Here is a 13774-nt window from a genome sequence, read left to right as displayed (position 1 = left end):
GTCTTGCTTTAGGTTGAGTAAAAGTACACATTGTCCTATTAGCAACTTTCATATTAAAAGAGATCAAAGTAATCAGTTTTTGAATAGTCACAATTGATTATAGTTCATGCCATCAAACGGCCAACCCCTGTACTCTAACAACTTTTGCATTTATATCCACTTTCTGCAGCCACTGGTGTCTCTTCTCATTTTACATCTATTAGCAACATACAGTATAAGTCTACGGTGTTGGATGCCTGCCCAGCAATTAAATGACAGCCGGAAAATGTGCTGAATGATGATAGGAAATAAGTACATACTTATAGAGAAAAGACAGTGTTAGAGTTGATTGATCCACCCACTGTTTTCAGTTAATGTACTTACAAGATCCATGTTGCGAGGTTAAATTTGCATACATGCTAACGACACATATCCAAATGGAGTGATGTGAAAGACAACGCTGGCTTTATCTCAGATGCAATTTGCGTCAGCATCTCAGAAAAGATTCAATCTAATTTCATAATGAGCTCTGCGGGAAGATTTATGGTTTGAGAGCTCCTAGAATCTGGTGAGTGAGAATTTGCCTACCACTCACACACACATGCAGTACGTCGATGAGCCTAAATTATCATGAAAATTGCTTCTCAGTTGCTTGGACACAGTAACGAGCGCCACAGTAGACACTGAATATGGGGAATACATGCCGAAGAAAAACTGTGGCTGAATTAAATATTACTTCCTTTCCTTTTTCGTTCCGGTTAAGATTTGAATTTTCAGATGAGGATGAAGAGATGATGCGTGTATGAGGTTTCGACAACCTTGGTAAACCGGTTTTCTGTCACTGTAGCGCTTACAACATCATGAATATTTGAAATGTTGGCAGAGGATGTTGAAGTCAGCTCATATCACTCCCCCAAAGTACACTTAACTGAAGCTTGAGTAAAGTAAATCTTGAGTGACAAACAAACATTCACACAGTAGAGGAGAAAACCATGAAAGTAAGAATATCAACGTAATTGTTACCATTATTTGTCATTAAAACATAAATATATACTAATATATTATTATTGCTCATTTATTGGAAGTTACCCTAACTTACATTGATGTGAAACTGGCTTTGACTAACATCATCACTGAGCTGCTGAGCATTGCAATATTCATGACAGCTTGTGCAATGAACAAAGGTTTTCTCCAACCACTGACTTTAAAGTCAAAGTCCTGAGACAGCAAAGCTTTTCATGTAACAAACACAAAAAGAAAGAAAAACGAAAAAAGCTGGTCAAATACATATCCATCACCTGCCATAAAGTAAGCAGTAGCTCACTTCTAAAATTTCCTGACACATTGCAAAGAGGTCATTCCCCCAGGCTCTGTCTTCTTAGATATATTTTGGCTGCTGCTGTCACCCTGTTCCGGCAGCAACGTTTGACTGATGTGAAGTCCAGACAAGCTAAGTATGTTATTGTATATCAGGTCCTATTCATCCTAAAATCAATCTCTCTTTGTTCAGGTAGATATCTGGCAGCTAAAAACATTTTCTTTTCTTTACACTGTAATATGTATTATTATTGTGTATTACTATCAATGTTGAAGATTAAAGCTGCTCCTATTGATATATTTTATATTAACGACAGATGAAACGACTATGTATGATATAAAAGGCGGCTTGTAGTAAAGAGCCCACAGAGAATTATCACCCAACCCTGCGGTTCCCGTCAGCGTTTTAGCGTCTTTTAGCTAGCTGTTATGGTTTTACAGCCTACAACTTTACTGTGTGGTTCACTCTCACGCTGTCATCAACATAAGCTGTTTTCAGCGGAAAAAAAGAGCGTCTGTACACTACCTTCCCGGCACCAAACGGCAGACAGACAAAGTTAGTGACTAGCTGGTGGACATAGTGAAGCATTCAGCAGCTAAACAGTTGCTAGAGAGCAAAACAGCTAAAACGAAAGTGAATATTGAACTTGTCAGGTTGACAGAAACACGACTCTCAATGAATGCTAATGTTGCTTCTTGTCTGCTGGATGTATAAATAGGCAACTGTTTGCTAACAAGTTTGCCAAATCAGCTTTATAATATGTCAGTCTTGTGTGTACAGCTTGTTGCGCGGCCCCAAAGTCAACTATCTGCAGATGTAAGAATTCACTAATGATTATTTCTGACTTGTCTCACTGAGCCAAATATATCAGAAGAAAAAGATGGACCATTTGGAAGTACAGCTTTGTGACTCATGTTTGTTTCTTTACACTCAAATGAACATGAAATGATAAATGGCATAATCACGGGTCCCAGGTTTGAACCTGACCTAGCCAGCTGTCTGCCTGTCTGGAGTAGACATGTTCTTCATGTTTCTCTGTGGGGTTTTTCTGGCTGCTCAATTTTCCTCCCATAGGCCAGACACATTCAGGTGAGGTGAAGTGGAAACTCTAAATTGCCTGTAGGTGTGAATGTGGTTGTCTGTCTATATGTGTTAGCCCCGTGATAGACTGCTGACCTCTCCAGGGTGGACCTTGCCTTTTGTCAAATGCATTCTGGGATAGACTGCTGCTCCCTCATGACCTTGAGCAGGTACAGAAGATGGAGGGAATGATGGAAGGATAAACCTTTATCTATAAAAGGATTGTAGGGAATATAAGATGGTACTCTCATATTTTGAATAGTACACACAGAACAAAAGCAAAATATTACATGTTGATTTATGTGTGTAAGATAAGATTTTTATTGCAGTTATTTAATCTGTGTACTGAGTTATTTTATGGTTTCATAAACCTCCGAATCAAACCTCCGTTTGCTCAGATTTCAAAATCTTTTGGTGGTGGTACTTTGGGAGCCAATGCATGCCAGGCATAAACAGCTTTGTGAACTCAGAATGCATGTTTTTGTTTTAAGCCAATAGCAAAGTAGACAATTTAAAGGACAACCGGGTGAACAGATGGCAGAGCCATTAGTACCCTACATCTAAACCACAGTGAAAAAACAGAAAAGCCAATGGTAACACAGCGGCTGTTTCAAGCTTTGTTTGACCACTCTATTACTTTTTAAAGTGAACACATCAGAAGGCAATGTTGGGTGAAAATAAGGGACACAACATGATGTGATGCCGCCGGAGAAACATTGTTTATCGGCCATGGATGATAGAAACGTAAACATGACTGGGTCCAAGGTAAAAACTCTTTTTCAGTGTCCTGTGAATGGGATATGTTTATGTTGCATGTCAAGAAAATGAATAATCCAACACTTTTTCCAATGTAAAATATATACATTATACATTTTTTATCAATCTGTATCACAAATATCAGTGGCATGTTGGTTGCCTTTCCTTCTCCATGTGCCTACAAAGAAAAAGTGATTAGAATTCACGTTCCATGGAAGTGAATATCCAGCCGTGTAAATCAAATCTGTTGGCTTATGAAGGAGAGGCAACAACAATTTTGAGAGCAATATGCAATATTCATTGTTCATAAATAATTAATTTGTTTGCTAGCAACTCAGCCTAAAGTGATTGTGGCCCTTTTTCATTTGGGTATATATCTATGGCAAACTCTGTCCTGGTGAATGGAGTGGCATTTGTATTTCATTCACACACACCACTTTACCCATACTTCATTGCTTTCTGCCGCTGCCCCTGGCCCTGCTATGTTTCAGAGGGAGCTCCGATTCACAATGAAGCTTTTACGTAGTATCAGGCACAGGATCTACTGCAGATAAAGAAAATAATTACACTGTAATGGTATCTTTCTTACGAAACACCCAATTATCTACATCTGTTTGTACACTCACTCAGGTACAAACAGTGATTACTAATGGCCTTCAGAGTAATAGAGGATGGACTAGTGTGTAATTTAGTGCTGATCCGAGGCACACTAAGACACAAACCAATACCACAAGTTTACATTTGAATAAGGATTTCCTCTCTGTCACTCTTTACCTGCAATTTTTAGGTGGAGTTAGTAATGTAATTTACTGTCTGTCGAGTGCGATGTGTGGTGTAATGAATGTACCCAGAATGAGATCTGTTCTGAAGATTTATTTTCCTGCCCCGGTGCAGCCAAGGACACAAAGGCTAACATGGGCTTCACTTTACCATCTTTACAGAGAGATAATTACATTCTCAGACACTGAGCCAAGAAGCACTGCATACTAAAGTGGGAATCACATTTTCTATGCAGTTGAAGGAGTTTAAATTGGGAACCCCATTGTACTTGTTCAGATCATGGCATTTGTGACAAACCCAGCACTGGAAAAACATGACAGTGTATCTGTGCCACCAGGAGAAAAGAAATGTAATCACTCTCTCATTATAACTATTTTCCCCTTACAAGTGATTTTTCTCAATACAAAAAGCCACTTTAAAGTCATACTGATTGTTTCCCTCACTATTTGCAGCTTTTTGTTTGCCAACACTGAAACACTCACCTCTGTACTCGTAGGGACAGAATTCACTCGACTAGTGAATTTCAGAATAACAACTCTTTTTGACAAAATACTAAACAGCCATCACAATGTATTGTAATGTGGCTTACTTAATTTTTCTCATTTTAACCACATAAGTTTCTAGTTTTTACCACTTTGTTAGGTTAAACTTTATTGTGTTATCCTTAACATTTTGTACCAATTTTGACCATTTTGTTTCCAAATTAAACAACCAAACATGTAGTTAGACCATGTGCACTCCAGAACTGACACAAATCACTGTTAAAAAATGTTTTATGATGTGACAATGCTGTGGTTAAGGTCTGGTTAGGTTTAGGCACGAAAACCACTTTGTTAGGTTTAGGGAAAGACCATGATTTGGGTTTAAATGATCACTTTGTTAGGGTTTGAGAAATGTGGTGTGTGTTAAAGTTACTATTTCCTTAAAAGTTAGATGACCCTTGTCATCGTGGCAACATTAATAACGCAGGGTTAAGGTTAGGGGCAAGCCTAGTCACATTTTTCAAAATCTGTCCCGACTGGTTGGAAATGTGACACTCATTGTTGGAAATGGGAAACAAATGCAGTCTCTTGTGGCAAAGACCAAAGAGTTATACTGTCCACCCAACCCACCGCCTCCACATGAGGAAATTTGTCGATTTATATAGATGTAATCTCAACTTCACCACTGATCTGGGGCACAATTACTATGGCTGCTAGATGGCATCTGTCACTCAAAAGTAACCATATGTCTTTTTGACTGAACAAAACTAAACTAAACTAAACTGAAAAATCAAGATTCAAGAACTTTACTGTCATTATGCAAGTATAATGAAATTAAAATTGTGTCAACCTCAAATGGTGCATTTGTATTTAACTTCATACATATTTCCTCCACACATTTTAATAAAGCATAAATAAGACAGAGATAAAAAAAATATCAACAGTAGATAGTGCAGAATCTCAGCAATATAAGTACAAAATATAAGCAATATTAAGTATAACATTCAATTAACAATAACATACAACAAAGGAATAAAGATTTTTAATATGCTACCTTGCGTTCTGGGACATTATAAAGGATTGTTGGTCTATCGGTCAGTCAGTTTGTCCACATACAGTGTAAAACATTTACAGCTACATTTTCCTGCTGCTTTGAAAAATTTGAATAATTAGTTCAAGGTTGACACATGAGCTGTGAAAATGTAAAACTCACTGAGTTAAGTTACATCAACTGGAGATAAGTCCAATAAAGTTGAACCCATAATTCTTCAATCTCACTGACAAAAGTTACAGTCAGATTGAAGAGTCAGTTTTTCATTTTTAGAAGAACTCTTTGGAAGAGCTTCTCTGTACCAGTCTGTCCAAAGACAACCCAAAAGACCCCTCTCTGTGACTCAGAAGTGTACAGGGGTAGGGACTGAATTTGATACTAATCTTCATTGTGGTTTACATTGTTTCTGTTATTATGAAAAGAAACAACCATGACAAGTTTGTTTACTTCAAACTATAAAAAAGAAGGGTCTCTTGAGAGTTTTAACTCTCAAACAATGCATGCTAGGAAGTCTGCTAATATGCTGATCATGCTTCTTTATAAATGTAATTAACAAGTAAAGTGAACTTGCTCTTTCTCAATAAATTAATTCAACTCCTCATTTCATATCAGAAGACCTCAAGTTAGGTAAACTAATGTTCTGAAAATAACAATTTGGTTTGTGACCATAACCTGCAAAACTTTCAACACTCCTACTAGCCTCAGCTGTAATTTGTGTTTATTTATTTGATCTGTTGCCTCATAACTTTCTAATATGAAACAAATCTCAGTTGCATGTATGCATGATCAGGTATTGGCCCATTTTAATTGGTAGAGTAGGTTCACACAGATTAATGAGTATGCCATGTTAAGTCTGTGCTGTCTCACCAAAACGGCCATGACAGAATCAATCTGATGAGTTGGGACGAATCACTCAGGAGCCAGCTGATCAATAGGCCAATAGGAAGTTCTACTCGTGTAAAAATGGATAGCTGCAGTATAGCTAAATTGAGGAAGACATAAATGGTTAATGCTTAATCACAGTATAGACAGATGAATGAATTGATCTGTGGAGATTTTAATCAGATTGTAGGGTTGAAGGACATCATAAAAATTCTGCTGTTCTCTTGTGAGCAAAGTAAATGAAAATAGTAAATCGTTGTGATTTACAAACGTGTTTAGGCCACAGTTGTGAGCTCTACTTTTCCAGCTGTCTGAGGCATCGGTGACAAGTTTCACAAAGCTGCAAATCTGCAGGTAACTTCACACAACTTCAGTGATTTCTTTGACAATTCAACCTCTGTGGAGACCAGCCCTGATATCTCACAGGGGACCATCACAAAGGACTGCGGTTTCTGCATTCTGACGGCATCTTGATACCAGCTGCCATGAACCGCTGCACCACATTGTGAAATCTACCTCTTTTCACCCCAGTTATGTGTGTAAATACTGCCGACAGGCTTCCTGCTGCCGTGAATACTGAGTGTGTCAGAGTGCCGCTACCCAGGGAAAACGGGGGTGTCTGAGGGAACATTTGTAGAATAGAAACACACGTCATGCCTGTCAGAACTGCCTTTTGTTTTTATAGTCAGGCTAAGGCCTGCCTCTCAGCATGAGATCCTACACCAGTCCGTGTTAAAAGACTGCGCTAAAAGAGGATGATGCTTTCCGCAACAGAAAGCTAAAAACACAGTCTGAATGTAGTCAGCTCTTTTCATGTGGAATGGCATGCCAGAACATTACCAACAAATGTGATCTAGATCCCATTAACTTAAAAGAATTTGTTTGTTGCCTTCTTAGAGGATCAACAGAGCTAGTATGCATTAACTCATCAGTGCTGAGATTTTCATTTGAATAGAGATTGCATTTCGCATCTTTTTTAGACTACAGCTTGGAAGAGAGTCATGAGTGTGCTTGTTGGATGCATTTTCACCCGCTGTCTCTTCCCCTCCAGCTGGACTCGGATAAGCCAGTCTTGCACTGGAAATGAATCATGACACGGAGAAGCTAAATCATCTGCCCACTTTTAAAATTTCGTCCCTTCTAAAAATCTTTCTGCCAGCTTTTAGGTGACCTATTTTCTAAGTGAAACATTCGTCAACAGTGGCACACTGGAGGGGAAACTGGTGGTGTCCTGTGAGTGTGTATACTCTAGTTAATATGCATGCGGGTTTGGCAGGAAGTCAGGCATGTGCAGTTTTTGAGTGACGGCCAAAAATGTATATACAATACCCCCATGGGTGCTTGTGCCCTGGATGTTGCAGATTGTAACAGCATGCTTAATGACTCTGCAGGTTGTTCAGAGGAAAAGATAATTACAGTTTGCTGGAGCCATTTAAGTACTTTGAATCCAAACGCTCATGCATGCTATGTAATTTTTACCTCACAATTCCCTCAGGGTGCGCCGAACAACATCTCTTGTTAGATAGTTTAAAGCAATCATTCACTTCAAATGCCACATTTGAACAGTGATGCAGTGCAATTGAAATGAAGCAACAACAGCAAACCTGGACAAAATGAAAAAAAAGTGAGCATCTCTTGACAGTTGACAGTAGTCAGTGGGTCAGTTTCCACAGGTGGCCGCTGGCTGTTATATGACTATTTAGGCAGCGAGATGGGAAAAATACACGTTGTTCCATTTGCTCATGTGTGATGCCAACCATAGCAGAATATTGTCAAAGTACCAAAGCCATAACCCTCTCATGTTCTTTCTTACACACTCACATATACACAAACGCAGATACGCTCTCCTCTCCGGCCAACCCTGGCCTTCTATTTTACTGTGACGTCATTTTTGTGTTTGAAGATGAATGCAAAGCCCAGAGAGGCTTCCCCAAATGCCAAATTGTCTTGTTTCATATTGTATCCAACACCTCAGTATGACTGAATAAATTTAGTGAAATGTCATAAGGCTCCAACTACAATGGTAGCGATGACATATTTATATTTATAAACCCTCTGATGTGTCCCCATGATGCTACATGGAGACACAATGGGCTCAGTAATTGCATTCCCTCCAATGTCAGTGCGCTGTAGTAGCATTGGATATGAACGGTTGCATTATATTCCACCAGGGAAGGAGAAGACAGAGAGAGGGAAAAGCTGAGAGCAGACTTATCCACAATAGACAGATGGGAAGTTAAAGTCTAAGCTTCCCCAGTGGTCTCCCGCTCTGGTCCATATTGGATGGGTGATGCAAAGGTACAGTAATAAACAAAATGATTAGCAGCAAGCAGATGGGGGATAAGCAACGATGCACACACATCACCATATGACAAAACACACAAGTTTTTAGACTTATCAGGACTTTTAGCTGACTTCTATTACTGCCCAAACTGCTGCCTTTCCAACCCCAGTGAAAACAGTCCTGACAACCTACTATTTACCTAAGTACTGATTATTTTTTTTACCTGTCAGTGTATCTTTTGAAGTTGGTTAATGTCCAATCATATAAGGAACTTTCACAAAAAGCGACAATTGACAAGAAATCATACTACTCGCTCTAACCAGCAAGTTGTTTCAAAAAAATTCACGCAGAAGTGGACACTCAATATTAAATGACTCTCTGAATGGAGATTTTTATTTATTCATCTGGCCATGAAAGGACCACTTTTCTTACACTTGCAATAGACAGACACACACATCCTCTCACAGACAGACAGAGAAGAGGGAGAGATGAGCCAGAGCCAAGAGATGGTTAGACATCTTGAATTAAAGTGATGATAAAATTATAGAGCTCTATATTCCACACACCTTGAGATAAAACAAAGCCGGTTATTGGCAGAAAATAAAATCTGAGGCGTTTTAAAAATCACAGTTGCCGTTTTCACTGCTCCACCACTCCGGCGTACAAGGCCATCGCGCTAATGATAGTATAAAATGTACAGACAAGATTAATCATTTAGATTCTAAGATTAAATTTAGAATAGCCTGTATCAAATATTAACTCCACTCAATTCATTTTACTCCTCCGTTCCTCTGTGTAGTCCTCATCTAAGGATCAGATATTGACAGCTCAGCTGAATAACACTGGAAATTAAATGATGCAATGAAATAATCATGATGTCATCTGTATTTCGATTTTAAACTGTGAGCAGTCAAAGTGTGTGCAGTCAAAGTTATGACCAACTCACAAACTGGGAATGACCCCCAATGACTGCATAGTTATTGATTCATTTCATGCAGTAACATTAGAGGGCGCCAAACCACACACTGATGCCCCCAGTAGTCACTTCCCCAGCTGCCCATAAAGAGGAGGCCCTCTGAGGACAAATACTGTTCTTCACATGGTGTTTCTTTACTGTCACAAGTGAAACAAGGATTACATTTATTCACTTAAATTAACTGATTTAATGACATAGGAGATAAATTACAGGGAAACAAAATTGGATTTGTTGTGTATTTGGTGTTTTGCACTGTATGTTTGATCAAACTGTTGGGCAGTTGACATTCATCCCTATTTCTACATGAAAAATATTAAACATTAAGACACAATGGGCTCACCATCTCTTTGATGTGAAGATGTGTTCAGCTATTGATATTACCAAAAACTTCACCTGGAAAAACAATAAAGTGGACACATTTAAAATGTGAATGTAATAGTCTTCAGGACCATTTAGTCAGGACTGTAACCTGTGGTCAGAACAGTCCTTCGTAAGTGGAATATTTCTAGCTGCATGATACAGCAAAATTGAATGTAATGAAATGAAATCTTTTCCATTTTTTACTGGAACCCCCAGGAACTGCCCGCAGGACCCCCGAGGGCCTACTTGGACCCCATTTAGGAACCACTTAGCTGTGCCTCTTCAAAACTTTAAAAGTTCTGTGTAGCTAAAAAGTTGCCATAAATAGGTTGTGTAGGCCTTGGGCGGCAGCAGCGTTTGCAGTACTTATAGACTAACATGGACATCTCTCTGTTTCCAGCCACAGACATCTGATTCATTAGATGAATGCTACATGACAGACATCATATCATCTTCACTGTCTGATAAAGGACGCATGGTGAAGCCTGCAGCAGACAGGACTGGGTGCTTGGTGTTGGTTGCAAGGGTCCTCCAGTGGTTCCACCCCCCCCCTCTTTCCCTCCCTCTCTCTCTCTCCCTCTCTCTCTCTCAGCATCCAGGCAGCTGCGCCTCTCATGCCTTTCCTGGCGCTAAGCGAAGCCTCCCATACAGATGAGCGCTGGAAGCCACGCACCTCTTGACGTAGCCACAGACCGGTTGCGGTACCACTCGGTCTCCGTAGCACGTATTGCACAACGTGACTGATGCTCAAACTGTTCCACGGGTGGGCAGATCCGGCTCCCATCGTCGCCGCGTGAATTCATTAGAAAGTAGTCTCAATAACACGGAGACAACACCAAGGCATCGCCGAGGAGCTGTAGAGAAACCATCCGCTCGCTCCTCACCGGACTGGACCCTCCCTCCCTCTTGTTGCCATTGCCACCGAGGAGAGATCGAGCGCGCGGCGTCGCGGGTGCAGTCGTGATGTGACTGTGTGAGCGCACGAGCCTCCACCGTATAGTGTTGAGCAACAGCAGCTTGACGACTTTATCGCCCCGAAGGTGAAAACAGTATGAATTTGACTGTGTGAGTGTGTTTTTTTTCTTCTTCTTCTTGTGAAGCAGAGGTGATGGCTTCGTTTGACAGCATGCAGTCAACGCAGCAGCATCAGCAGCAGCATCCGCGGGGCGAGCCGTGACCACAGCTGGAATTGAGGAGCTATGTTCGTGTGTACCGAGCCTCCTTCTGCCTGTAGTCGAAAGCACCTGTGTGCCACCTCGGTTCGGCGCCTCGGGGGTCTTCGCTAAAGTCTAGGGACACACGGTATCACAGGAGCGCACCTACCTGGAGTCGGAGGTTGCTGTTTGTTATAAGGCCGGGCTTTCTGCAGCCCACTCCCCGCATCCTCCGCGCGGCGTCCCTGTGCTCCCGCATTTTTCCCCACTACATGGCAGTGGACATCAAAACCATCACCACCTGAGTCTGTTTAATACTGACACTGAATTAATCGACGCGCGGATAGGGAGCACTGCTGTGTCTATGCACCTCTGTTACGCCGCCCCGGAAAGGACTTCTTGCCATTGAAAAGCTGGATATGCAGAGATTAACGTGAAAAGGATGGATCTAATTATCTGTGTTTTGGGACTGCTGGCGCTCATAGTGGAGGGCATCCGTTGCCAAGGAGTGTACGGTGAGTGTGTGTGTATGTGTGTGTGTGTGTGCAATTTGCTCCTGCTGAAACGAAATGTGATCATGACCTTGTGAAACAGTGGTCGCTCATAAATCGGCCACTTATTCCACTTAAAGAATCGCAAGGTCTAGCAATAATGATAATAATAAAAAAAAAAAGCATGCAACGTCGACTCCTGTAAGGGTGACAAACCAGGTCTGAATGTCATGATTGAGTGAGAGGCTCCAAATGTTCTCAGCAGCCCTGAGGGTTATACAGCAAAACGCGTGTGTAGCCAATCATGCACATCCCCTTTTCTCATCCAATCCATCAGTCACTCTGGTCGGTGAGCAAGCTAAATTTAGTATTATGCATTCATAGATTATTACACCAGAGCCTGGTAGATTTGTCTTGAAGCCTTGAAACCTCTCAGACTGGTTACCTCCATCATTTGTTAATTATGATTCAGAGATCCACTAAAGGTCGACGTGGCACTTGTCTTACATTAAGCCAAATGTGTTTTTTGAATGTCATTATAAGGGCTGTAATCTGTTGAGCAGTGGCACTTAGAATGCACCGTCATGAATGATTTCCATGTGTGCTGGATCTATCTGCCTGCCTCTCTCTGATGTCTGTCTGTCTGAATCTCTGTCTCTCCCTCTCATGCACATACTTAACAATGAGCTCACATCTCTGTCTCTTACCCTGTCTGCTTGTGCAACCAGTGGCACAGATGATGTCTCATATGAGTCGTCATCCTCGCAGCAGCGGCAACGGCAGCAACAGCAGCAGCAGCTCTGTGAGGAAGTAATGATTCATGTGCGCTAACATTGGGGACATGGAGGAAACCTTGAAGTGCGCAGCCCTGCCTGACCTGTCGGCAGCGACGGTGACTCTGACCGAAGCGAAGGCCGTGCAAGGAGAATGTGAGGTCAAGTAGAGGTGTGGGATGCTGTTTGAAAGGCCGTTGCCAAGCACTAAAAAAGATCACTGTGTGTGTGTGTGTGTGTGCAGAGATGCAATGAATGGTTATTGTGAGCATGACAGGAACAGTCGTGGTGCTGCACCTGACCAATGAAGTGCCAGGATTTTATCTATTCTTTTGCTCTAAGAGGGAAGAGGTGTGTAAGTTCATAAATCACAGCACATGTCAGGGCAGCTGACTGCTCATATGTGTGTGTGTGTGTGTGTGTGTGCACAGTTCGCATTACCATTTTCCTGCTCTAACACCTGTTGCACAGATATTTCACAGTAAACCCATCTATATCTAAAGACATGTAGTATGGATTTTTACCTCAACTTCAAACCTCTAAGCACTCATTAGGCAGTGTAAGATTTGTACATACTGTAGGTGTTGTTGTTTAGAGTTTTCTACAGTTGCGCCTTAAGCCTGCGGGCATTGCCTCTCATCAAACATTGATGTCCTGAGAAATCTTCGCCTTTACTTGATTCGATATCCCTGTGTGCTAAACTAGTCTCTCTCCAAGATACGTATATTCAGTGGAGGCGGGCATGATGCTAACCATCCAAACCGATTACATGAATGTCAGATCAAAGCTGCGGATTCTTGGTGTGAGCAAGCTGTCCATACCACAGCGTGTGCGTGCAGATGAAGACGCAAGCTCATTAGAAGGAATCATATCCCATAATGCTCGATGTGTTGCCATAGAAGTATGCGTGGACGAAGAGACAGGGAGATAGAACAGATGGAAATGTTTGAGCATTTGACTGTCTGTGTTTGTGCTTGTGTACTGTGCAGTCTGTAAACCCCCTGAGCATAGTCACCCCCCCTTTTTTTCCTCTGTGTTTCACCTATTTTACAGTAAGAATAGGAAGGATTTACATCTGTCCTGCTTCCTTGCTGCTGCTGCTGCTGCTGCTGCTGCTGCTGAATATTCCAGTGTTGTAACAGGGGAAAGGGCTTATGAGATACAGTGCTTGGAAGAAACTAAAGCAGCCTGTGGTGAAGTCCTGTGTATGTCTCATGCAGCACATATCCAGGGAGGTGGTCTGAATTAAGATTTATTGGCAAAGTTCAGAAGTCCACATTTATTATTGACAGTGGCAAAACATTAGCATGCATGTTGTGTTTCCCCTCATTGTATTCGCTGAAGGTTTTGACACATGAAGGTGGGAGGGGGGTCAGTGAAACTGAGTATTGTGCACCACAGGTGAAAG

General features: G+C 41.3%; 1 protein-coding gene across 4 annotated transcripts in view; it reads left to right on the top strand.

Moving 5' to 3' along the window:
• Positions 1-10517: 10517 nt before the first annotated feature.
• LOC137169221 (MAM domain-containing glycosylphosphatidylinositol anchor protein 2-like) overlaps positions 10518-13774 on the top strand; it is a 182580-nt gene continuing 179323 nt past the window's right edge. For all 4 annotated transcript variants that reach the window (XM_067572274.1, XM_067572273.1, XM_067572272.1 and 1 more), the window contains exon 1: positions 10518-11617. In XM_067572274.1, the coding sequence (XP_067428375.1) occupies positions 11545-11617 (73 nt within the window). In that variant the 5' untranslated portion in view covers positions 10518-11544. The remainder of the gene's footprint in view (positions 11618-13774) is intronic.

This window comes from Thunnus thynnus, chromosome 18 (assembly GCF_963924715.1).
Source record: "Thunnus thynnus chromosome 18, fThuThy2.1, whole genome shotgun sequence".
Classification (NCBI taxonomy): domain Eukaryota; kingdom Metazoa; phylum Chordata; class Actinopteri; order Scombriformes; family Scombridae; genus Thunnus; species Thunnus thynnus.
Note: the sequence above shows the minus strand (reverse complement) of the source record. Positions and strands in the feature narration are given on the sequence as shown.